Raw genomic sequence first — 26,154 nt, forward strand, 5'->3', positions numbered from 1 at the left:
GCAAGGTAGCCGGATGCCCAGGCAGGAGGGGGTTGGGGAGGAAGCCAAGGTTACCAGAGGTGCTATCTATCACACTGCAGTTGCCAAGAGTAACCTTATTCCTAGTGGGGAGATGGGAATTACACTGTGTACATGATTCCATGTTTTTTGAGGGGCTTCAGCCCTCCATTCTTGCAATGGAGAAGCAAGTGAGAGCAAGTGAGCATCTGGGGGCTTTTCTGCCCTTACCAGGTATGAGGTTGCTCTCACTGTACTGATTCCCTGGCCACTCAACACAGAAAAGGCATTTTTGGACTACCCTCACTGTCAATGCCGGCAGCACAAAGATTCTCTGAATATCAGGTCACGGGATGATCTCTGTGGACTTCTACACACTTGGGCAAATATGCCCAACTTTCTAACCTTTTTGAATTCACTCTGAGGACAAAATCAGTCCTCTGCATAACTCCTAGGGTGCTATAACCACCATAGATGTGCAATAAAAGAGAAAACTCTACTCGGCTAAGCCACTTAGCAATACAAGACTCACGACCTCAGAGCCTGAACAAGCCAAAAAAGAAATGACGGCATGGACAGCAGAAGGGAGAGAGGCAGTAGAGTAGTTGCTGAAGACCCAAAGCAGTACCATTTACTCCAAATGAGAGGCAATGGTCAAGTGCCCCTTTCATACTTCCTTCTTTTTAATAAATATTTATTTATTTATTCATGAGAGACACAGAAAGAGAGGCAGAGATACAGGCAGAGGGAGAAGCAGGGTCCTTGATAGGAGACGTATGTGGCACTCGATCCCAGGACCCTGGGATCATGATCTGAGCTGAAGGCAGACACTCAACCACTGAGCCACCCAGGTGCCCTCATACTTTCTTTTGCCACTATTTTGTCTTTGTGGGTGCCTTCTGCTCCCCTCCAACAGGTGGCACATAGCCCTACCTTTTGGCCAGTCGGCCAGGACTGAGCCCAGTTGTCTTCCATAACTTCTCATTTCTTTGCCTGGTCCTTCCAAAACATCATGAACTTGAGAGGTTCCTGCAGCCATTCAGGTTTGGGGGACCTTGTGTGGCTAGAATTTTCCATGGGTCTCTTGTGTTTCTGCATGTCACATAAACGGAGGCAGTTTTTCTCCAGGCTCTTTGTCAAGTACTTTTGTTTTGTTTTGTTTTGTTTCCAAATATTTTATTTATTTATTTGAGAGAGAGTGTGTATGTGCACAAGCAGGAGGAGGGGCAGAGGGAGGAGAAGCAGACTCCTTGCTGAGCAGGGAGCCCAATGCGGGACTGGATCCCAGAACCCTGGGACCATGACCTGAGCAGAAGGCAGATGCCTAACCGCCTGAGCCACCCAAGTGCCCCTTACAAGTATCTTTGAATAGTGGCCAGCCTTGGAAGACAGAAACAGTGCCTCCCTTCAGAGAAAAGAGCAGGCAGCCTCCCTATCTAGTATCAAAGATTTGAGTTCCTGAGGCCAAAGGCTCTGCTCCTGTAATGCAACTCACTGTGTGTGCATCATCTGGCCCTCTTTGCCTTATCCCATGGGAATCAGGGCTCGGGGATCTGGGACAGATGCTGATACTCTGGCAATGACCACTGCTGTGAGAAATAAACTGTCCTTCATCTCTGAGCCAGGGAGTCTCATGTCTTTAACCAGCATCCATGAAACCGTGTGGCCAACAAAACTTGTTAGCTTGCAATCAGGGTAAAAATCTCTGATCTTTCACAGTTTTGAGGACATGTTCTTGCTACATCAGTCCACAGACCGTAGGAAGGAAAAAAATTTCTTTAAAAGGTTCAGAACATAAAGAACAACTGGTAATCACGCTGCCACTTCTTGCCAAGGTAAAGGTGAATAATTCTAGATTTCTGAAGGGCTCACCTGATTTCCTAATATGAGCCATAATATATATAATTTCAGAATGAAGCATTTAAAAATGCTTCCCCTGTGTGACCACTGTTTGAAACACGCCCAGAAATTAACATTTAGTGCCTAAAAGTGGCGCCAATTTTTTCCTTTGTATGCCTCTTTTCAATAAATAGGCAATCTGTGTTTAAAAACTACATATTTCCCCCCATGGGAACCACTAAGGCTATTTTTATTGTGAGTGAAGAAAGAGTGACAGCCTAGGGCAGACCAGGTGGCTCAGTGGTTTAGCGGTGCCTTCAGCCCAGGGTGTGATCCTGGAGACCCAGGATTGAGACCCACATTGGGCTCCCTCCATGGAGCCTGCTTCTCCCTCTGCCTGTGTCTCTGCCTCTCTCTCTCTCTCTCTCTCTCTCTCTCTTTCTCTCTTCTCTCTCTCTCTGTGTCTCTCGTGAATAAATAAGTAAAATATTTTTTAAAAATACAATTCTATTAAAAAAAAAGAATGGCAGCCTATAGGCATTTTTGTCTTTCTAGAAATGGACCTCATGCAAATAACGTTGCTCACCACAGTTCTAGATGCTGACCTGCTGACACTAATTAGGTAGTGAGTCATTTACTTGTTTTTTATCAGTCTGAAATCACTTTGTACTGAAAACAGCTTGTGTGAATTCAGACAAGGTATGTCTAATCTGAGACTAAAAAATGAAAGTCCAGAGTGATAGCATGAGGAGAGAAACCTTGACATTCTGACACCTGAGAAATAACTTCAGCCTTCAAAGCAGAGACAAAGGGAAGGCTCATCTTGGATATTCTGATGAGTTACAGTCACTCACACAGCAAAATAGAAGAATTTAATAGAGTGAATTATTGTTGAGGATCAACAGAGAATCTTCCCCAGAGCTTTCCAGCACATATAAATACTGACTGTAACGGAGGTATCTTCAGAAATTCTAGCAAAGGAAATGGATGTACTTGGATACCAGAATAGGTTAGGTTCTCGGTATACAATGTTGCTGTGGAGGAAACTCCATAATGGAGACCCAGATGTACCATGAAGCAGTGTCAAAGGCAAATGCATGAAAAACCATATGTTGGTCTAACGGGCAGATTCCAAACATTGCCACAGGGAGGTGAGCTATCCCTCACCACTGGCACTGCCCATATAAATTCTAGGCAAAGTCATTTCACTGTGTGACTGGCTCTTTCATCACCTACACGGACATTCCTTCTTCCCCCTAGAAACTACGCGATGCCTTTAAGTGTCATGAACACTAAAAATCTCATGCCTTTTGCTACTTCATTGGGAAATACTGCAGTGAGAGTCTCTGAGGAGGGAGAATGAATTGAAAAACCTGATTGTGCAACTGGAAAAACAGCAGAGAGTAAGACAGGATATTAAATAAGATGGTAAAAACCTAGTTAGCCTCTGTTCAGGGGAGGAAGATTCTGGTGAAGATCAAGGTGAAGTATTTGAGAGAGCAATAGAGTAAGGGTTCAAATCATGAGCTCTGGGGATGCTGGGGTGGCTCAGTGGTTAAGTATCTTCCTTCGGCTCAGGTCGTGATCCCAGGGTCCTGGGATTGAGTCCCACATTGGGCTCCCCACAGGGAGCCTGCTTCTCCCTCTGCCTGTGTCTCTGCCTCTCTCTCTGTTTCTCATGAATAAATAAATAAAATTTAAAAAAAAAATTATGAGCTTTGGAGTCCCAACAGATCTCTGTGTTATCTCTGTGACCTGCTAGCCACATGACCCCTGAGAGCAGCAACAGAGTCATGGTCATCTTTCCACCACTCCTGGCAGCTCCCAGGGTCTAGGGCCTCCATAATTGGGTGCTTGTTAATGTTTCCTGAAATGAGTCCTATTTCAGGTCATGCTAAAATAACTATCACAGTGAGGAAAGGCAGGGAGCAGGAGTGGTGGTAGGAAAGGTTGCAATTTTGTCCAACGTTCAGTGGAGCATATAACAAGCCAAGGTAATGAACTCATGGGAGAGGAAGCACTCGCTAATGCCGAAAAATTCTGAGCTGAATCAATAAAGAAAGTACAGGAGTACAAATGGAAAACTGAAAGTGCAAACAGCCACGTGACGATATATGAGCAATAACTACAGGGGGTACAGAAAGTAAATGAAATCAGAGAGACTTTTGCGAAACTTTCTGGGAGAGCAGTAAATATCCAAAATGCTGATTATGAATCATTGAATCAATGGATATGAAGTCCACAATGGTTTATGTCTATGATACATATAGCAGTATGCGGTAATGACAATCAGAATGGTTTCAGAATAAAACCAATTGCACTTTTAAAAGAAGGCTGTGGCACTTGGCAATATGGGTGTGGTGCAACAATAATGTTGAAAATACGGGCATCTGAGTGGCTCAGTGGTTGAGCATTGGCTTTTGGCTCAGGTCGTAATCCCAGGGTCCTGGGATCGAGTTCTCCATTGCGCTCCCTGCAGGGAGCCTGCTTCTCCCTCTGCCTATGTCTCTGCCTCTCTCTCTATGTCTCTCATGAATAAATAAATAAAACCTTAAAAAAACAATGTTGAAAATATCTGTACTGATAACTGTATATATCTGTATTTGCTTCAGGGCATAAGATGTGGAATTCAATAATGTGCTGATAAGTTTAACTGTGATGCTCTCACCCAAATACTATTAAAAACCTGCTTAGTACTCACTTGGGGGCATGATATTTAACCTAGTTCACAAATGTAGATAAAGAGTCAAGATAGATCCATTTACAGTCCCATCATTTAAATCTTTTTGGATGTTTCAGTACAACCTGTCTCCTTACCTTTCTTTCCTCCCTCTTCTTTCTCAATCTCTGTGTCTCCGTCTCTCTCTCTCTCTCTCTCTCTCTCTCTCTCTCTCTCTCACACACACACACACACACACACACACATATTTTCACACAATGTTTTATTCCCCTCTTTGGACTAAAATGACAGGAAACGTCCTGGCACTTAAAAGTAAGTTTAAGAACTCATAGTCAAAAAAAAAAAAAAAAAAAAAAAAAAAAAACCAAATAACAACAACAAAAACAAAACAAAACAAAAACAAAAACAAAACTCATTGTCCATGCGGCACTTAGAAAAACATCATAGAAAGCGTATTGGACCAGGTTGAGGCAAGTATCTACCAAGTGCCTCAAACTGCCAGGTTCTTTGAACCTATCATTTCAATTAATCTCCATGTATCAACCCCATGTTACAGATGAGGAATCTGAGGTCCCAGCTTTGCCATTAACTGTCATTTGTCATTAACTGTCCCAATCTCTGGGCCTTATCTTATTTTCCAGACAGGGTGGCTGGATTTGTTCCCAAAGGAGTATAAGAATTAATTGGGGCACTTTTATTTTATTTAAGATTTTATTTATTTATTCATGAGAGACACAGAGAGAGAGAGAGAGGCAGAGGCAGAGGGAGATGCAGGCTCCATGCAGGGAGCCCCACGTGGGACTCAATCCTGGGTCTCCAGGATCATGCCTTGAACCGAAGGCGGTGCACTGAGCCACCGGGGCTGCCCTGAGAGCACTTTTAAAATGACAAAGTCTACGACTAATTCTCCAGCCTCTCCACAGACCTATGGTATCAGAATCCCCAGGGGTAGGCTCCAGGAATCTGCTTAACAAGTTCCCTTCTGCAGGTGACAATGACAATGAGCCAAGTTTGGGAACCAGATGCTTACCACCTCCAGAAATGCTGCCAATGAGAACACCCCAGACATTCACTCGCATGCCTTCGCTCAGCAGTTAGAAGTGAAAACTATCTTAGGGAAAATGAAAGCACTCACAAGCCATCTTTATAAAACTTCACCAGTGCCCCATTCACCGAGAAGACCAAAATGTCCTTTATAATCCAGGGGAGATGGTGGCCACCAAAACAACTGAGCACAGTACCTGTACGGCAGACCTCACGGCACAGCTTATAGCCAGCTAACAAGGCTATCCCAAAAGAACTCACGAAGGGCATATTTTCAAAGAGGTCTCTCACCACAACTTAACCTCAAACAGGATGGACTGGCAAGATTTTACATTTTATCACAACAGGAAGGTGAGGGTGCCACAGCAGAACCTCATTAATGCTCTAGTTTTAAATCAGCTTTTGCTCTGGGGCATTCTGCGGGTTTGTTAACATGAATAGACTTCTGCAGTCTACCCAACCCTTACTTCCCCTCACCCCCCATAAATGGCCCAGCCCCTTTCTGGCCCGTACAGAGTATGGGCTGGATCACACCTGGCCAATGATTCCCCTACCCCCACCATTTGGGATATATTACTTAGAGTTGGTGGTCATAAAACAGTAACAAGGCAGAGTTTACATATGCTTTCTGTTCTAGTTCGGGCATTCCCTGTGGAAGGCAGACTTCACGCTCTCATAACCAGCTGGGAGCTGGGAGCAATCAGGCCCTTAATGGCCAAAACAGAAAGGGACTGCATCACTGAGCACCTCTTGACAGCCAAGGCTTTTCTTCCTGAATGATAATGACATGAAATGTACTCCCCGTGCATGCACATGCATTTGTGTCCATGCGCACGCGTGCATACAGACACGCACGCATGCGCGCGCATAGGCACCTAAAATATGGCAGGTCTGGCATCCTGAATTAACTATCCAATTTAAGTTCATGATGTCTTTGCAAAATCCTAATGGAGCTTTTAGAATGAAAAGTCTGGGAGCACTGGGTGGCTCAATGAGCATTTGCCTTTGGTTCAGGTTGTGATCCCGGGTCCTAGGATTGAATCCTGCATCAGGCTCCCCACAGGGAGCCTGCTTCTCCCTCTGCCTATGTCTGTGTCTCTCGTGAATAAATAAAAAATAAAAATCTTTATTTATTTTTAAAAAAGATTTTATATATTTATTCACTAGAGACAGAAAGAGAGAGAGAGGAGAGAGAGAGAGAGAGAGAGAGAGAGAGAGAGAGAGAGAGAGAAGCAAGCTCCATGCAGGGAGCCTGATGTGGGACTCGATCCCAGGTCTCCAGGATCAAGCCTTGGGCCAAAGGTGTCGCTAAACCACTAAGCTACCCGGGCTGCCCCTAAATAAAATCTTTTTAAAAAAGAATGAAAAGTCTGGAGAGTCTAGTGGGAGACACCCTGGCGTGGTAGACAGAGGAACACTAGATTGAAGCGCAGAAGACCTTCGATTCTAGTCCTATTGGCTCTTCCATTAATTGTATAACTTTGGGCAAGCCTGCCTGAACTTTGTTTCTTCATTTGTAAATCAATGGGATTGGACTAGCTCATCTCTCATGGCCCTTCCAACATTCATATTATGGTGAAACGTTCACTACAGTGAAATTTATTCAGTTACACATCTGTCAACTAGACTGACCTTTTTAAGACCTAAGAACTATGTCTTGGGTAACTAAGAAGACCCAGCACCTGGCAGAGTGCCATGAACAAGGCAGATGCTTAATAAATGTTTATTAAATAAACCTTTACACCTAGAGCCCCATCAAAACAGTGCACTTAACTCCTTACCAGTTCCCCACCCTCTTTTTTGTGTTTAGGACCACTAGAGGAGAATGTGTTTTCAAGATTCATTATGTTGCCATGAAGCGACCAGTATCAGAAGCAACCTTTAAACATTCCCATACCCTATCTCTAGCACTGTCTCCTCATTTTTCCTCTTATTAAAGACATTTCCGGGCAGCCCCGGTGGCGCAGCGGTTTAGCGCCGCCTGCAGCCCAGGGCGAGACCCTGGATCGAGTCCTACGTCAGGCTCTCTGTATGATACCTGCTTCTCTCTCTCTGTCTCTATGAATAAATAAATAAAATCTTTAAAAAAAAAATAAAGGCATTTCCACACCGCTGGCACCCTTGCTTTGTGTCTGACACATAGAGGGCCCTCAATCACTATCAGGTGGGTGAACTTACAAACATCCTGACTTCTAATTTTTCTAATTCTGTGAGATTTACTTTTGTAGAAGGCCCCAGAATTTGGCCTCAAATTATAAAGCAGTCAAGGGAATAATTAGCCGCTGAAGAATACTATCGTTAGATAGGACATTTCTGTTCATTTTACTATAAAATATTTTCTCAGTAAATGTGTTTTAAATGGGTAACATTGTGAATGGGGCAATTAGAGCAGCTCCGTGAGTAGCCATGCTGCGGCTTGCACCATTTCCGTCCTCCTTCCTAGTTTAATTCACCAAAGAAACCAATTACGCCTATCACTTTGTATTTCCTGAGTTTAAAGGCCGACTAAATGGCCCAATCTGCCCTCCACATTCTGTGTAAGCAATGGCTCAGAGTACACAGCAGTTGTGCTGTGTAAAAGCTAAGATCCTGTGTCAAACCAAGCCAGCCCAGCCTGGGTTGGAATCCTAGGTCCTCCCACCTCCACTTAACAGCTTTGAGAGCTTGGGCAAGGTACATAACCTCTTTAAGCTTCATTCCCCCTGTGTAAAACAAGGACAATATTACAACCTATCTTGTGGATTACTGTGAAATAATATTATGTGAACTGGCCAGCAGAGCACCTGGAATGTGGTTTGAGTTCAACAACGCCTGTATATTATAGAATTTTGCCACCTCCTGCTACAAAGCTGTCAGCATTTGGGGATCGCTTGTGACCACTTTCGTGGGATCTGCTGGCAGCCCTTAGCCATGTGTTCTGCTCTGCATCACATAGGCGGTGTCTTCTGTGGTTCAGAATGTTTGCACTCTAGCTTGGCAGGTACAATGTGGCTGAAACCAAGCCAACTGCTGCCCCACTTACAGAACTGCCCTGCCCCCATCACAAAGCCCACCAGGCTCAGATGGGTATAACCAAAGCTGCGAAAACAATCAGTGGAAAATGTGGATGCTTTGCCTCCCCTATGTTCTTGTGTAGGTTGAGTTGGTGGATTCTGGCTGGGCCTCTTGTGTTTAAAATCACTACTCAAAAGGGTAATGTGATATACACGTTGAAGAGCATGAGAGTGAAATCAGAATTAGAAAAATTGGTGATAACTTCATTAAAGGGAAACCTGATCAATTTCTGAATCCTGGCTCTTCCACTAACTAGAGCTGGGTGCCCTGGGGTGGGTTATAGTTTCACTGAGCTTCAGATTCCTCATTTATGAAATGGGGATAATTACACCCACCTCACAGGGTTGTCATGAGGATTACAACGACAAACAACAATGGGAATGATAGCTAATATTTACTGAGGACTTACCATGGACCAAGCACATGCTAAATGCTTTAGCATATGTCATTCCCCATGAAAAATATATTCCTTTTATCCTTCTTTTATGAATCAGCAATATGAAGTTCATGAGGATAAGATGATTCACCCAACGTCCCATAGCAGGAAACTAAGTAGAACTAAAGTTCAAGCCAGGCATTATAACTCTGTAGCCTATGGCCTTTTTTTTTTTAAGATTTACTTATTTACCTTAAAGAGAGTGTGCACAAAGAGGGGGAGGGCAAAGGGAGAGAATCTCAAGCAGACTGCCTGCTGAGTGCAGAGCCCAACACAGAGCTCAATCCCATGACCCATGAGATCATGAGCTGAGCTGAAATCAAGTCAGATGCTCAACCAACTGAGCCACTCAGGTGCCTGATTCATAGTCTGTGGTTTTTTTGTTTTGTTTTGTCTTTTCATAGTCTGTGGTTTTAATGTGCGCCTAGCTCTGTGAGATCATTCAGTCCCTCAATCATCTCTGCCTACCCCCTGGTCTTCTCCTCACTCTTCTCCCATTAGCACCTGATGCTGGCCAGGCTGCCCCATTCCAATGGAACCGAATTCCTCAGAAAGCTATAGATTGGTACTCACCGTGGTGGTCAGCTTTCCACCATTCTTCTGGACATACTGAATGGAGTCGTGGATCGTCGAAAAGAGACCAAGCAGTACATTCTCCATGTCGTAGATTCTGTACATGCCATTCACCAGTTCTTCCAGAGACAGAATGTATTCTCTCCAGTACTTGTCAATCTCCACCACACCTGCCATACAGCCTTGCATGACTACATTGCAGTAGCCCCCACAAGGCTTAACCATCATCAGTCCCTGGCAGTAAGAGCAGTACCACATTCTGGTCAGCATTCGGCCACAGTCTTTACTGAACTTTAGGTGATCAGTTGTGTTGATCACCTCAATTCCGAGATTCAGAGCCTGGAGGAATATCCTGGTGACTTGCAGTGACTTGGAAACCTGGGTCATAATAAGCTTGGGGAAACTCCCAAATACTTTCAGGTCACGCCTTGCCCCTCGGAGGCACTCATTGATGTCTAAGGCTGACTCAGGCAGGCCGGGGTTCATGAGCTGGGTGTAGATGACTGGAAAGAGGCTGTCAAACAACTCATTGACCATGTCGTCCACATTGATATCCGAACCCAGGATGTAGAGAGACACGTCAGTGAAAAATTCACCCACAAACTCAAAAGCTTGTGGGGTCAGGCTCGGGTAGTTGTTCTTGAACATGGCGTTGGTGTAGTTCTTAGCATGGCGAACGACAATTTCAAAGGCCTCTGTAAAATAAAAGATACAGAAATGCCCACAAATTAAAGCATGAAAACACAGGGTGCAATTGAATTTGAGGTTTCTCTATTGTTGTGGTGATTAAAGTCCCATTTGCCTTAAATAATTGACTCATATTCATTTCTGGCATTGCCTCTACTCCTGCAGTTGTTTGCTCCTATAAATCAATTTTCCTTTCTGAGCTTGTAAGTCTAAACCCTGATGTGCACATAAATTCTTAAACACACAAATTGTATTTCAAATGACAAAAGCCAGGATTCGGTTAACATTTCGGCCTCTTGTGAAAATATTGATTAAAAATTGGCTAAATGAGAAGTTATTTCTCTTTTTCTCATTGATTTATTCAGTTAAAAAGAAAATATATTTCAAGACATTTAATTTTTTGACAGAGATAAATATTTGACAACAAATCATACACTACCATATAAACTCACATAACAATTTAAGCCTGTTCAGCCCTGGAGGAGAGGCAAGTTCTTAGCTGAGACTAAAAGCTATCATGAATTTAATCATTTTTGGTAGATTTTCTCAAGATAACTTTGAAGAGAGCTATCTGACAGATTGCCAGACCTGGAAATGGAATATATCCCCAAAATGGGTATCTGGATGGGAAAAAAAAACAATCCATGCACTTATCTATATATTTTATATTGCAAATTAACACCTCTGGTATTTGTAAGCTGAACATCTGGAAGGATAACTGTTAAGCTTCCTTGGTAAAATTTGGCTTCCACATGGCTTGGAAGCCTTATCTACTCTACAGAGACTATGAATTCAAAATTACATCTGCTGCCCCTACCCCTTGGCATAAGGCCCAATTAGTGTCATTGGTTTGAGAAAGAATGTAGTAATGTCATTATCTCATTTTCTCCAAACTGAAACACTCCAGATACAAATTATCCCAAATAATCAGAGTTCCACATTTATATGAGGGAAGAGAAAACAACCATAATGATATGTTTTTCAAGAAACAAGACAGTTTAAAAACAAACAAAAATAACCAAGTTTTCTGAGACATTTAAAATTAACTTAGTACTTTCTCTCATTTCCTTCCAAAGTGCAAAGGTCCATGACAGATGTAATCTAAATGATGCCAATTCATGAGCCTTGAAAAATCAAATTATTACTACTTTCAGACTACTAGAGAGGCTATATTCCACCAGCTCCTTGGGATCGCTTAGTCCAATATCACAGTCATCTGTGGCAGAAGTGAGCTCTAGGTTGTACCACCACCATCTGCCCCAGATCCCTCACAAGGTAGAATACGTTTGCTAGATTCTTCCCTTGGGCTTATGACATGCCCAGCAATGGTGAGCAGATGTCAGTGTAATTCTACTGGGCTTCCAAGCCCACTCAATAAAGTTAATCTTCATTTCTGTCAACTGCTATGTGCTCATTTGTTTGTTTTATTTTGTTTAGAACATTAAGCAATTCCTAGAAAAGTTATCTATTTGATAGGAATTTCTTCCTAACCCCACATGCTATTGTATTCTCAACCCATGAATCTAAAGGTTGAATGAGGCCACAAGGCCAAAAGATCATCCAGCTCAATACAAACGACCAGTCAATGAATTCTTTAAAATCATCAGAAATGTAGGGATTTAAAACTATCCATTCATTTTAACTTTAGCTACCAGTCATTTACTATATACTAGGCTCTGTGCTAGGTGATAAGGGTATATAAGTGCTGGGTAGATGGAGATAAATGACATACCATCCCATCTTAAAAGTACTCATGAGCTATATGGTTTGGTGTTTACAAAGCATTTCCGAGAATATCATGCTATCTACATTTTACAATCTTCAGAATTTGATATTGTGATCCCCATTTTCTAGTTGATGGAATTGATGCTCAGCAGAGTTGAAGCACTTTCCCAGGGTCACATAACTGCAAAGTAGAAGCAGTCAGCTCAGACTAGTGTCTCCCAGCAATGGTTACACTCTAGCTGCCCTCAGCCCTAGAGCCAACACACACATCCTCAAAAATCTTTGTAGAAAGTTAAGTTCTTTTAAAAGCTCATTATTTTCCCATTGGCTTCTCCTCTCCAGATGGAAATGTATTAGAAGAAATTGCAGCCCAAAGACCAACAAAGCAAAATCGTACTTCTACCTTTGCCTTGGGGCAGGCACAAAGTAAGGGAAGGAGGACTGCTACCCTCAAATGAATTCTCTATAAGGCAAACTTCTTCCTTATCCCACAGCATGTGTCCTCTAACCTGCAAGATATATGACAGGGAAGTTCCGTGGACTGTACTGCCATAACCTTGTTTTTTTTTTTTTTTAAAGTTTCTGTTACTAGCACCGCTGGATCAATAGCAAAAGAAAATTGCAAAAGATCATGAACTCTTCTACTGGAAAAATAACAACCACGCATATTGCAGGGGGAAAGGGCTCTGGGTCACATATAACCTCAAGCTCACACATGCCCCCTGCTCTATCACAGCTCGGAATCCACTTAGCACATCTCTGGATTTTGCCCAGCCCCCTTACTTCTACATTACAGGACAACTGACCGAACAGTAACTGCGCGAGCAAAGGCTCCTTGGGGACTTAAAGGAACCAGCACAAGGTGAAAAGTGATGCTCAGCTTGAGGCCTGCAACTGGAGATTACATGAAATGAAGGCAAGGGCTAGAATTACTGCAAGGAAGTTCAGTCCATTGATTTTTGGGGGGGCGGGGAGGAGGAGTCAGAAAATAATGTATACTGAAGCTAGATGAGGGTATTCTCTGTCTCTTTCCTGGAAAGAAGTCAAGAGTTATGTCCAGGAAGAATTGGAACAATGTAAAAATCAGAGCTATAAAGAAAAATTGGGCACTAAACAAAAAATATTATTTTAAAATATATAAAAAGATAAATGATACAAATAGATCTAATAAAACTTTGTTAATATACATCTCAATATACCTAGGCTTCTAGATTTGTAGATGTCCCCATCACTATCCTGGTCACCTCCATCTGGACACACAATAGTGTTGTCAACATCCTCCTTAAATTATGGTGCTCAAAAGGGGACATAATTCTCCAGATGTGGTTTGATAGTGAATTTTGCAATCAAGCTTTATTATGTCTCTTTAAATGGTTCAACGACTTCTACTAAGCAACCTTCCAACCTCTGGACACATAGCCTTCTACTGTAGCAAGATGACCATCTTTAGGATTTGCTAATGATACTGTATTCAGACCTAGACAAAAAGAAATGTGTTTTCATGAGCCTTTTCAGCAGAAGGCTACATACTTTCAAAAAAGGAGATTATAATCATGGTTGGAAAAGAGGAATGAATGAGCCACTGAATTCCCTTTAGGCCCTTAAGAATAGGGAAGTCTCAGAAGAAGGTTCTTTTTTCAAGGTGCTTTCTCCCCATATCGTAATAATGGCAAATACTTAATAAAAACTTTTAAAATTCCTAGGATCGATGCCATGTAATAAATTGGACTCAAAATAGTCCCTATTTTCTTTTTTTAAAATTTTTTTTCAATATTTATTTATTTATGATAGTCACACACAGAGAGAGAGAGAGGCAGAGACATAGGCAGAGGGAGAAGCAGGCTCCATGCACTGGGAACCCGATGTGGGAGTCGATCCCGGGTCTCCAGGATCGCGCCCTGGGCCAAAGGCAGACGCTAAACTGCTGCACCACCCAGGGATCCCAATAGTCCCCATTTTCAAGCACAGGTACTTTAATGGAAAAAGGAAGGTAACATTTACCCAGCACCTGCAACGTATGTGCCGGGATCTATGATAAGTGTGCTCACATATGTCCTCTCATTTAGCTTTAACATAGCCATACGTATTTGGAATTGTTTTTGTTTGACTGGTGAGGAAACTGAGGCTCAGACAGGTTAAATGACTGTGCAAGGTACTATTATAATTAAATGCCAGGACCTGAATTTGAATGAAGGTCAGTCTAACACCAAGACCCTTATTAATCTTACAATATGCATCAAACTTGAAAACTGTACATTGGGAGACTTCTGGTCTTGGCTCCAATAGGTAGAGAGCTTAGAATTCATTGTTCCCATCTTCCAAGACCAGACAATAGCAGAAAAAACTGAAAATCAACAATTCTTCTTAGGCCTATCAGGTAACTGAGATCATAGGGCAAATTGACACCCTGAAATATGGGAAGATGGGCAAACAGAATCACAGGTGTGACCAGCTTACCTGGAACTGAAGCTACCAGAGCCATAAACTAGTAAGAACACTAAAAGGGCAATTTTGGCAAATTGACAGAGGCTAAATGTGGACTAGGGATCCCTGGGTGGCTCAGCGGTTTAGTGCCTGCCTTTGGCCCAGGGCGCAATCCTGGAGACTCGGGATCGAATCCCAAGTCGGGCTCCCGGTGCATGGAGCCTGCTTCTCCCTCTGTCTCTCTCTCTCTCTCTCATAAATAAATAAAAATTTTTAAAAAAATAAATGTGGACTAACTTGAGGCCTAAAAGCTCCTGGGCCCCCAGTATTATGAACCATCCCCCACCACACACACACACACACACACACACACCCATGGGATTTACCTCCAGGAAACATTCAGAGTTCTCATGGTGAAGATCTAAGAAAAGTCTTCTTGTTTTACAGGCAGGGGGAGGGAGGAAGTAATAATTTAGGAATATACCATGAGCATTCTCCATAGCAAATACCTTTCCTCCAAAGGACATAATTTTATCAAAGCCTAATATACCTGGTAGAAGGGCAATTATAGAAGTTTATCCCCCTCTGGGTATCCTGCTCTAAAGGGAGAAAACAAAAGCTAAGAAGAACTTAGGAAGGTCACAGACCAAGAATTTAGACTCACTGAAAGCTTAAGATTAATCATAAGATTATAGATGACTTCTACTCCTATAATTTACTACCAGAAAGACAAAGACCCTATTTAAGAAGGAGTTATTAGGGAAACCCCAAAACAACTGGTGAGGAAAAAATAAAACAAGGCAACTACAGAAAACTAAAGCTTCTGGCACTTACAGCTACAGCAAACATCAAATATCTCAGCTCCATAAAAATTCACACTAAAAGTGTAATTACCTTAGTTCCTGTTACCCTATGTCAAGCCTTACTTTCAACAATCACAAGCCATGCTAAAAGATAAGAAAAACAGTCTGAAGAGACAAAGCAATGATCAGAACCATAATCAGATATGGCACAGATTTTGGAAATATCAGACAGGAATTTAAAATATCAGACAGGGAATTTAAAATATTATCAACATGTTAAGGGCTGTAATGAAATAAGTGAACAACATACAAGAACAGATTGAGTAATGTAAATATGAAATGGAAAATGTCAGAACTACCAAAAGGAAATGTTAGAAATCAAAACAACAAACAGAAATGAATCAGTGAGCTTAAAGAAATGTCAATGGAAAGTTCCCAAACCAAAATAGGATGAGAAAAAAAAAAAAAGAATACCTAAGAGCTATGAGTCAAATTTAAAACATGTAGAATATGTGTCATTGTAATTCCAGAAGGAGAAGAGAGAACAGCACAGAAGAAATATTTGAGGTAGTAATGGCCAAGAATTTCCCAAAATTCATTATAGACACCATCTAAAGTCGCAGGAAGCTCAGAGAACCACAAACAGGTTGAGGATCAAAATATCTACTCCTAGGTGTATCATAGTCAAACTGCAGAATACCAAAAAGAAAGGAAAAATCTTTTAAGAAGCCACAGGAAGAAAAAGTCATCTTACTTATAGAGGAACAACCATAAGAATTATATCAAACACCTCATCAGAAATCTTACAAGCAAAAAAGAAAGGGAAATGGGGTGCCTAGGTAGTTCAGTCGGTCAAACATCTGACTCTTGATGTCAGCTCAGATCATGATCTCATAGTCATAAGACTGAGCCCCATGTTGGGCTCTGCACTGGGCAGGAAGCCTGCCTAAAATTCTCTCTCACCTCGGCCCCTCTCTCACCCTGCACACTCTATCTCTTAAAAAGAGAAGGAAGTGAAATATTTGTGTTTAAAGAAAAAAATTGACCAATGTAGAATGGTTTCCTGCAAAAATTTTATTAAAAAGAGAAGGAAAAATACAGACCTCAGACAAACAAAAACTGAAAAAATTTGAAATAGTAGATCTGCCTTGCATAAAATGTTAAAAGCAACTCCTCAGGAAAATCATATAGGTCAGAAAATTGGGTAAGGAAAGGAAGAGCATCAGAGAAGGAATGGAAAAATAAAACATTTTATTTTTCTTAAAAAAAAACAGATCTAACAGATAACTGTTCAAAGCAATAAGAGCAACAATGTATTTGGTGACTATAGGATGTGGATGGAACAGGAGAGAGGAACTGGGAATACTCTGTTATAAAGTACCTGCACTACCAGTAACACAATATGGTGTTATTTGAAAGTGGACTTAAAATAGTTTTAAAATGTATATTGCAAACTTTATGGAAACTGCTAAAATTTTTCAAAAAGATGTATAATTGATATGCTACAAGAGGAGAAAAAATGGAATCATAAAGAATGTTTAGTTAAAACCAGAGAAGGCAGAAAAAGAAGGTTAAAAACATCCACAACAAAGAAATGCAAAATAGAAAGCAGTTACAAATATGGTGGATACTAATCCAATTACATTGCTAATCACTTTAAATGTCAATTGTTTAAATACAGAAAGTAGGGGCACCTGACTGGTTCAGTTGGTAGAGCATGCAACTCTTGATTTCGGGGTTGTAAGTTTGAGCCCTACATTGGGTGTAGAGATTACTTAAACATAAAATCTTTAAATATACAAAGTAAAAAAATAGAGATTATTAGAGTAAATATAAAAACAAGACCCAACTATAGATTGTTTACAGAAAAAATATATTGAATATAGAGATACAGATAAAGGGATAAAGACATACCATGCTAACACTAAGAAAAAACTAGAAGAGCTAAATTAATTTCAGACTAAGCACACTTTGGAAGAAGGAAAACTATCAGGGATAAAGGGATCAATTCTCCAAGAAGACATAATCCTTAATGTATATGCACCTAACAACAAAGCACCAAAAATACGTGAAGGGAAAACTGATAGAAGTATAAAGAGAAATATACATCAACATTCCTCTAACAATAATTAACAAATCCATCAGGCACATAATTAGCAAGGATATAGTTGAATAGCACCATCAATCAAATAGATCTCATTGACATTTATAGGAAACTTCATCCATCTACAGCAGGATATACATTCTTCTCAAGCTCACATGGAACATTCACCAAGATAGACCACATTCTGGGCTGTGAAATACATCTTAACCCATTTTAAAACATAGAAAACATACAAAGAATATTTTTAGACCATACAGATTTAATTATGAATCAATAAGAAAGATAATAAGACAATATCCAATCATTTGCAAGTTAAACAACACACATGGGAAAAGAAGTCTTAAGAGAAATTTTAAAATATTTTTAACTAAATGAAAATGACAATACAACTGACTGAAATTGGGATGCCATGAAAAATAATGAAATCTTGCCATTTGCAACAACATAGACGGAGCTAGAGTCTAATACTAAGCAAAGTAAGCCAGAGAAAGATGAATATCATATGATTTCACTCATATTGGAATTTAAGAAACAAAACCAATGAGCAAAGGGAAAGAGAAAGAGAAAGATAAACCAAGAAACAGACTCTGAAAAATACAGAACAAACTGATGGTTACCAGAGGGGAGATTGGTTGGGAGTTGGATGAACGGAGTTATGTATAGAATTGTTGAATTACTATACTGTACACCTGAAACTACTATAATGCTGTATGTTACCTATCCTTGAATTAGAATTTAAAAACTAAATAAAAAAAGAAAAAAGAAATTAGTGGGATACAGTAAAATAAGTGCTTAGAGGGAAATTTATAGTATTGAATACATATATTAGAAAGGAAAAAAAAGATCTCAACACAATAAGATTTCACCAAAGGAAAGCAGAGAAAGAAGAGGAATATAAACCTAAAGCAAGCAGAAGAAAATAAATATACAAATTAGAACAGAAATCAATGAAATTGAAAACAGAAAATCAATAGAGAAATAGAGCACTGGGTGGCTTAGTTAAGTGTCCAACTCTTGACTTCAGCTCAGGTCATGATCTCAGGGTCATGAGATTGAGCCTCGAGTCAGGCTCCATGCTAAGCAAGGAGTATATCTGAGATTCTCTGCCTCTCCCTCTCCCTTTCCCTCTGTACCTCTCCCTGCTTGTTTGTGTGTGGTCTGTCTCTCAGATAAATAAATAAATCTTTAAAAAAAGAAAATCAATAGAGAAATCCAATTAAACCAAAAGCTAGTTCTTTGAAAAGATCAATGAAATTTCAAAATATCTAGCTAGGCTAATCCGAGAGAGACAGAGAGAGAGAGAGAGAGAGAGAGAGAGAGAGAGAAAACAACTTATTAATATGAGAAATGAAAGAGGAGTCATTACTACTAATGCCATGGGTATTAAAAGAATAATACATGAATATTATGAACTCTATGGCCATAGCCTTGATAAAACTGATGAAATACATCAGTTTCTTGAAAGATAAAACTTCCAACACTTACACAAAGAAGAGTGATCATCTAAATTGGCCTGTATTTCTTAAAGAAATTGAGTGATTAAGTAACAACCTTCCAAAAGGAAAGCACCAGGTCCAGATGGTTTCACAGGTGAATTCTTTTTCTTAAAAAAGATTTTTTTTTTCATGAGAGACACAGAGAGAGAGTAAGAGACATAGGCAGAGGGAGAAGCAGGCTCCCTGTGGGGAGCCTGATTCGGGGCTCGATCCCAGGACCCCAGGATCCCAGTATCATGATCCGAGCCAAAGGCAGATGCTCAACCACTGAGCGACCCAGGTGCCCCTCACAGGTGAATTCTACAAAACATTTAAGGAGAAAAGGGTACCAATTCTCTACAATGCCTTCCAGAAAACAGAAGCAGATAGAACATTTCCTAACTCATTCTATGAAGCCATCATTACCCTAATACCAAAACTGGATAAAGACATTTCAAGAAAGAAAAACTATAGACCAATATCATTCATGAACATAAATGTAAAAATCCAAAAAATATTAGCAAATTAAATCCAGCAATGTATAAAAAGAATCATACACCATGACCAAGTGGGATTTATTTCAGATATGCAAGTCTGGCTTAACATTCAAAAATCAATATAATCCGGGATCCCTGGGTGGCGCAGCGGTTTGGCGCCTGCCTTTGGCCCAGGGCGCGATCCTGGAGACCCGGGATCGAATCCCACATCAGGCTCCCGGTGCATGGAGCCTGCTTCTCCCTCCGCCTGTGTCTCTGCCTCTCTCTCTCTCTCTGTGACTATCATAAATAAATTAAAAAAATTAAATAAATAAATAAATAAATAAATAAAAAACAAAAAAACAAAAATCAATATAATCCATTATATCAACAGGCTAAAAAAGAAAAATCACATGACCATATCAATAGGTGCAGAAAAGACATTTGCCAAAATCCAACACCATCTATGATAAAAGCCATCAGTAAATGAGAAAGAGAAGAGGGACTTTCTCCATTTGATAAAGTACACCCACAAAAGATTACAGCTAACTTTGTAATTAAGTTAGAAGTAATCAGCTTCTAACTTAAGAGTGAGAAGCTAGAGGCTTTGGCAGTAAGATCAGGAGCAAGGCAAGGATGTTCCTCTCAGTACTTTTGTTCAACACTGTACTTAGAGTCCTAGCTAATGCAACAAGACAAGGAAATATAAGGCATACAGATTGGAAGGTAGAAATAAACTTTTTTTTTGTTCACAAATGACATGACTACCTATGTAGAAAAATCCCAAAGAATCGACAAAAAATTCTCTGTGAAGTAATAAACAATTAAACCAAGGCTGCAGGATAAAAATTTAATATACAAAAGTCAATTTTTCCCTATATATCAATAATAATTAACTGGTATTTCAAATTGAAAACACAATACCATTTACATAAGCACCCAAAAAATGTGATGCTGCTTAGGTATAATTCTAACAAAATATGTATAAAAACAAAGGGAGAGATCCTCCATGTTTAGAGATAGAAAGACTCAGTATTATGAAGGAGTCAATCTTTCCCAACATGATCTATAGATTCAATGGAATCCCAATCAAAATCTCTGCAAGTTATATTGTGGATATCAATACCAAAGTTTATATGGAAAGGCAAAAGACCAGAATAGCCCTCATGACACTAAAGAATAACAAAATCGAAGGACTGGCACTACCCGACTTCAAGAACGCCTATAAAGTTACAGTAATAAAGACAGCATGGTATTGGCAAAAGAATAAAGAAATAGATCAATGGAACAGAATACAGAACCCAGAAAAAGACTCACAGAAAGGACAAAGGTGATTCAATGGAAGAAGGACAGTCTTTTTTCAACAACCAATTCTGAAACAACTGGATATCCATATGCAAAAAAATAAATCTAGATTTGGACCTTGTATCTTTCACAAAAATTAATTCACAATGGATTGTAGACCTAAATGTAAAATGCAAAACTATAAAAATTCTAGAAAATAACATGCAAGAAGATCTTGATTGTTTTGGGTTTAGCAATAAGGTTTTAGATACAACATCAAAAGTTCAATCCATGAAATAAAAAATTGGTAACTTGGACTTTATCAAAAGCAAAAACATGTGTTCTGTGATGTAAAGAGAATGGAGAGAAAAACATCTGTTAGGAGAAAGAGAAAACAAGCTTCAGACTGAGAAAAAAAATTGCACAATATATCTGATAAAGGACTTGTATCCAAAATATACAAAGAACTCTTAAAATTCAACAAGAAAATAAAAAACCCAATGGACCAAAAGATCTGGATAGATAGATGTCTCACCAGGGAAGCTATGCATATGGCAAATAAGCCTGAGAAAATATGCTTAATGTCATATGTCATTAGGGAATTACAAATTAAAACAGCAATGAGATACCACTACACGACTATAAGAATGGCTAAAATTCATCACACTGATAATACCAAATGCTGATGAACATGCAGAGCAACACTGCTGGTGGGAATGCCAAATAGTATGGCCACTCTGGAAGATAGTTTGGCAGCTTCTTTTTTTTTAAAAGAGAGGCAGAGACATAGGCAGAGGGAGAAGCAGGCTCCCCAAGAGGGCCTCAATCCCAGGACCCCAGGATCACTACCTGAGCCAAAGGCAGATGCTCAACCACTAAGCCACCCAGGTGCCCCAGTTTGGCAGCTTCTTATAAAACTAAGTATACTGTTATCACGTGATCCAGCATTTGTGCTCCTAGATAGTTACCCAGGTGAATAGTTGAAAACTGACATCCACATAAAAACCTGCACATGAATGTTTATAGCTGCTTTATTAATAATTGCCCCAAACTGGAAGCTAGCAAGACATCCTTCAATAGGATAAATGAAAAGTGGTATATTTATGCAATGGGATACTATTTAGTGATAAAAAGAGCTGAGAAATCAAGCCATGGAAAGACAGGAAGGAGCCTCAGGCGTCTAAATCAAAGAAGTCAGTCTTAACAGGCTTTAAATGATTCCAACCATTTGACATTCTGGAAAAGGCGAGACTAGGGAGACCCTAAAAAAAATCAGCAGCTGCCAGGGTTTTGGGGGTAGAGAAGGAAAGCAGGGTGAATAGGTGAAGTACGGGAATTTTGGGGGGTGAAACAGTTCTGTATGATATTCTAATGGAGTTTACAAGACATAACACATTTCTTAAAACCCACAGAACTGTGCAACACAAAGAGTAAATCTTTATTGTGAATTATGTACTTTGGCTAATAATAATGTACTGATATTGGCTCATTAATTACAATAACTGTACTCCACTAATGCTAAAAATGGTAATAACATAAGAAACTGTGTGCAGGGGAGAGGGAGCAAACAGTGACTCTGTACTGTCTGCCTGGTTTTTGTTTAAATCTAAAACTGCTCTAAAAAGTAGATATTAACTTTTTAATGAGAAAAACTGGACCTTGGAAATTAGTCCTTGATGTAGCTAGTGACTAGAACCACTGGAAAGTGTTAACTCACTCTATCTTTTCTCCCTTGATCTGCTTTGACATTTCTTTTGCGAGTTAGGGAGTTTCAGCATACAATAGATGCCATATGGCATCAATGTGATTTTAATTGGAAAAACCACCAGAAAAAGTTAATGGACCAAAACATCCAAATAGGCAACACATTCTAGTGTTATTTTTGAATGCTGAATAATTTTTTAAAAAATCAGCCACATAAAAATGGCAAGTTTAGGTTGTAAGAAAAGCCCCCATGTCTTCTAGAATAGTTCACAGAGAAGATACTCAAAGGGTTGCTCCAACTTCTGTTGAATTTTCCTGGCATTTTATATTCTACATTAACTAGAATTGACCAAGCTTAGAAATAAGTTGCTATTAAACATAAGCCACCTATTTGTGCAGGCCCATAACCAGACTGTAAAAGGATGTAGCCTTTCTTTTTAACTTTCACATGCTAAATACCAAGGTACATCGATTAGAAGTGAACAAATGAATGGGAAAACAACGAAAATAATGTATTTTTCAACGGATATTACATATCATTTCATAGATAGACGGAAACATATATACATACATATGTATAGATTTTCCCCCAAAGGCTATCACAGACCAGAGAAGACAATTAAAATGATTCATTTGAAGAATCCTCAGAAATGAGAAATGAATATCCTTAACTACTAAAAAGTACGTGGCTCTGCAACAGTTCGCTACCCCTTTGCTCCATTAACCCAATTAATTCTTGTCATTTACCCTTCACTAGCTTGTCTGAAAAATGATTTTATTTTAACCTCCTAGACACTGTGATTCATGCATCCAATAATTTTTCGCATTTGTTGCCGGAACACAGAGACAAAACTTATGGTCCACCTCTACTAGACATAATCAACCTCATGCATCTGTCTCCTAAACTTCGTCCTGGCTCCACCATCCTTTTCCCCTTTGCCCGATGATTCCTATGCATTTTGGTTGCAGTGTATCCTGCTTTTATTAATGTGCACCTTTGGAGAGCTGTTTAAATTCTTTTGGGGACAAGGTAGGGTGTAAATCAATGGGTAGGTAGATAAATAATGAGAAGGAGAGAAAGAGGACCTATACCTACCACTTCAAGACAAAGTATCACTTCAACAATGTATTCTCACGAGTCTGAGTAGCAACTAAAGAAATGTCTGTGTTCATAAATGGCCAGACGCTTGTCAGGGACTCATTAGTAGCCCAATGCTGTCTTCACCAGCAGTTGTCAGGGCTCAAGGTTGAATAGGCACGCATGGTCCTTCCAAATTCCTGTCTCTTTTTACCCTTCAGCTATCTCTTTAAAATTGTGGTCAAATGTATTTAACAACTTTAAAAATTAAGTAGGCGCTAATAAGACTGGCTTAATCACAGCTCAGAAGACATACGTCTGTCTTCACACTGGATTCAAAAACAAGCCACCCTTGAGAAATCAGAAAGGTGGAAACAAGAATGTAGGAGAACTCCAGACCACTTGTCTCACAGAAATCACTGGGGATTAGGAATCCATTTTACTGGGAACATGCCAAGAATAACTCTGGTCCTTACAGGAGAATATTGCTGTCCAGCATTTTTCATGCTTGACCATGCCTTGCCCTACCATCTTGATGTGTTAGTTCTGTTATAAGACATGATCCTTAGTCTTTTTTCATTCTTCACTATCTCTCAGGCTTTCACTTGAATGAGCCAACTCTTGGTTGGTTAGAAAATATTCTTACTTCTCTAAGGTTCCCATGATGAAGAAATAACACCTACCAAAAGAGGCATTGGGATCACAGTCTTAGATCTTGCAGTTCACTTTTTTTTTCTCCAATGGTAAGAAACACATTTATTTATTAATATGTTTTAGGTAAATAAAAATCATACAATAGTTATATATGTTGATTATGAAATACAATCTTAATTCACACATTTTAAATGTAAAAACAAATTCAGGTTAACATATTAGAAATAAGGATACTACTCTCTTATTAAAAATGAAGAAATGGACATTTATCTAAATCAATAATAATTGCTTTGACATTGGTAAAATAGAACATGTTTATTTGAGTATAGTCATTATACCACATCTTCTTTATCCATTCATCTATTGATGGACACCAAGGCTCCTTCCACAGTTTGGCTATTGTGGACATTGCTGCTATAAACATCGGGGCACAGGTGTCCTGGCGTTTCACTGCATCTGTATCTTTGGGGTAAATCCCCAACAGTGCAATTGCTGGGTCTTAGGGCAGATCTATTTTTAACTCTTTGAGGAACCTCCACACAGTTTTCCAGAGTGGCTGTATCAGTTCACATTCCCACCAACAGGGCAAGAGGGTTCTCCTTTCTCCACATCCTCTCCAACATTTGTTGTTTCCTGTCTTGTTAATTTTCCCCATTCTCACTGGTGTGAGGTGGTATCTCATTGTGGTTTTGATTTGTATTTCCCTGATGGCCAGTGATGCGGAGCATTTTCTCATGTGCTTGTGGGCCATGTCTAAGTCTTCTTTGGTGAAATTTCTGTTCATGTCTTTTGCCCATTTCATGATTGGATTGTTTGTTTCTTTGCTGTTGACTTTAATAAGTTCTTTATAGATCTTGGATACTAGCCCTTTATCTGATACGTCATTTGCAAATATCTTCTCCCATTCTGTAGGTTGTGTTTTAGTTTTTTTGACTGTTTCTTTGGCTGTGCAGAAGCTTTTTATCTTGATGAAGTCCCAATAATTTATTTTTGTTTTTGTTTCTCTTGCCTTCATGGATGTATCTTGCAAGAGGTTGCTATGGCCAAGTTCAAAAAGGGTGTTGCCTGTGTTCTCCTCTAGGAGTTTGATGGAATCTTGTCTCACATTTAGATCTTTCATCCATTTTGAGTTTATCTTTGTGTATGGTGTAAGAGAATGGTCCAGTTTCATTCTTCTGCATGTGGTTGTCCTATTTTCCCAGCACCATTTATTGAAGAGACTGTCCTTTTCCCAGTGGATAGTCTTCCCTGCTTTGTTGAATATTATTTGACCATAAATGCAGTTCACTTTTTACAAAAGAAAGCCAGATAGTATCCAAGGAAGGGAAGTTCTACAGCTTCTCTGGGAATCCATAATGAATAGTTAAAAAGCCCCCTGGGCTCACCAAATCATTCCACTAATTAAAATTTTTTCTTTAATAAAAAAAAAGGGTCCTTCCCTGAAGAATTTATGGGGATGGGACATGGGTGACTCCAGACAGTCATGAGAAGAATGGCTTATGTCTTAGATAGACTGAAAAATCACTAAGACATTCTAGGTCTGGTTACTGTCTTCTCAACTTGCGAAATCTTCTTTTTATAGCGTGTGACCATAATTCCATGAATCAAGGCTAAAAAGTTTCTTCTCTGAACCACCTACTATTCATAACCATAGCTTAGGAAAATAAAAATAGGCGTTGAAGACATACTAAATGCAAGATATTGCTCCATAAAGAGGGAATGGGCTTCATTTCAAGGTTCCAATGCAAACATTCTGTTAGTGTCTTTATCTAATAAAATCCTGTATTTCTTTTCAATATACCTTCAGCTATCAAAAAATTTTAAAAGAGCACAATTAGGGGGTCTTTTACGTTGTCAGGACAATTAATGTGTTCCTTTGACCCAGTCTTTCTCTTGTCTGTTCTTCTTTCCTCCTTTAACCACTTAGACACTAAATGAATATCCTAAGAAAGGTTAACTCTCAGTAGTTTATGCAACCACTGTTATTGGAAAGAACTGTGTTGGTAACCTGTTATTAAAGATTTACATGGAACTTTGTATTTCCGTAAGTGCTTTACAGCCAAAGCTTCAGTGATTACAAAAGCACCAGACTCCTCTTCCCCATGGTAACTAGAAGA

The 26,154-nt window shown here is 39.7% G+C and overlaps 1 protein-coding gene across 1 annotated transcript in view; it reads right to left on the reverse strand.

Moving 5' to 3' along the window:
• The window catches only part of GPC3 (glypican 3), a 434,855-nt gene that overhangs the window by 198,216 nt on the left and 210,485 nt on the right, over nucleotides 1-26,154 (reverse strand). The window contains exon 3 of the mRNA XM_041741320.1: nucleotides 9,624-10,318. Coding sequence (XP_041597254.1) covers nucleotides 9,624-10,318 — 695 coding nt within the window. The remainder of the gene's footprint in view (nucleotides 1-9,623; nucleotides 10,319-26,154) is intronic.

Source organism: Vulpes lagopus, chromosome X (genome assembly GCF_018345385.1).
Source record: "Vulpes lagopus strain Blue_001 chromosome X, ASM1834538v1, whole genome shotgun sequence".
Classification (NCBI taxonomy): Eukaryota; Metazoa; Chordata; class Mammalia; order Carnivora; family Canidae; genus Vulpes; species Vulpes lagopus.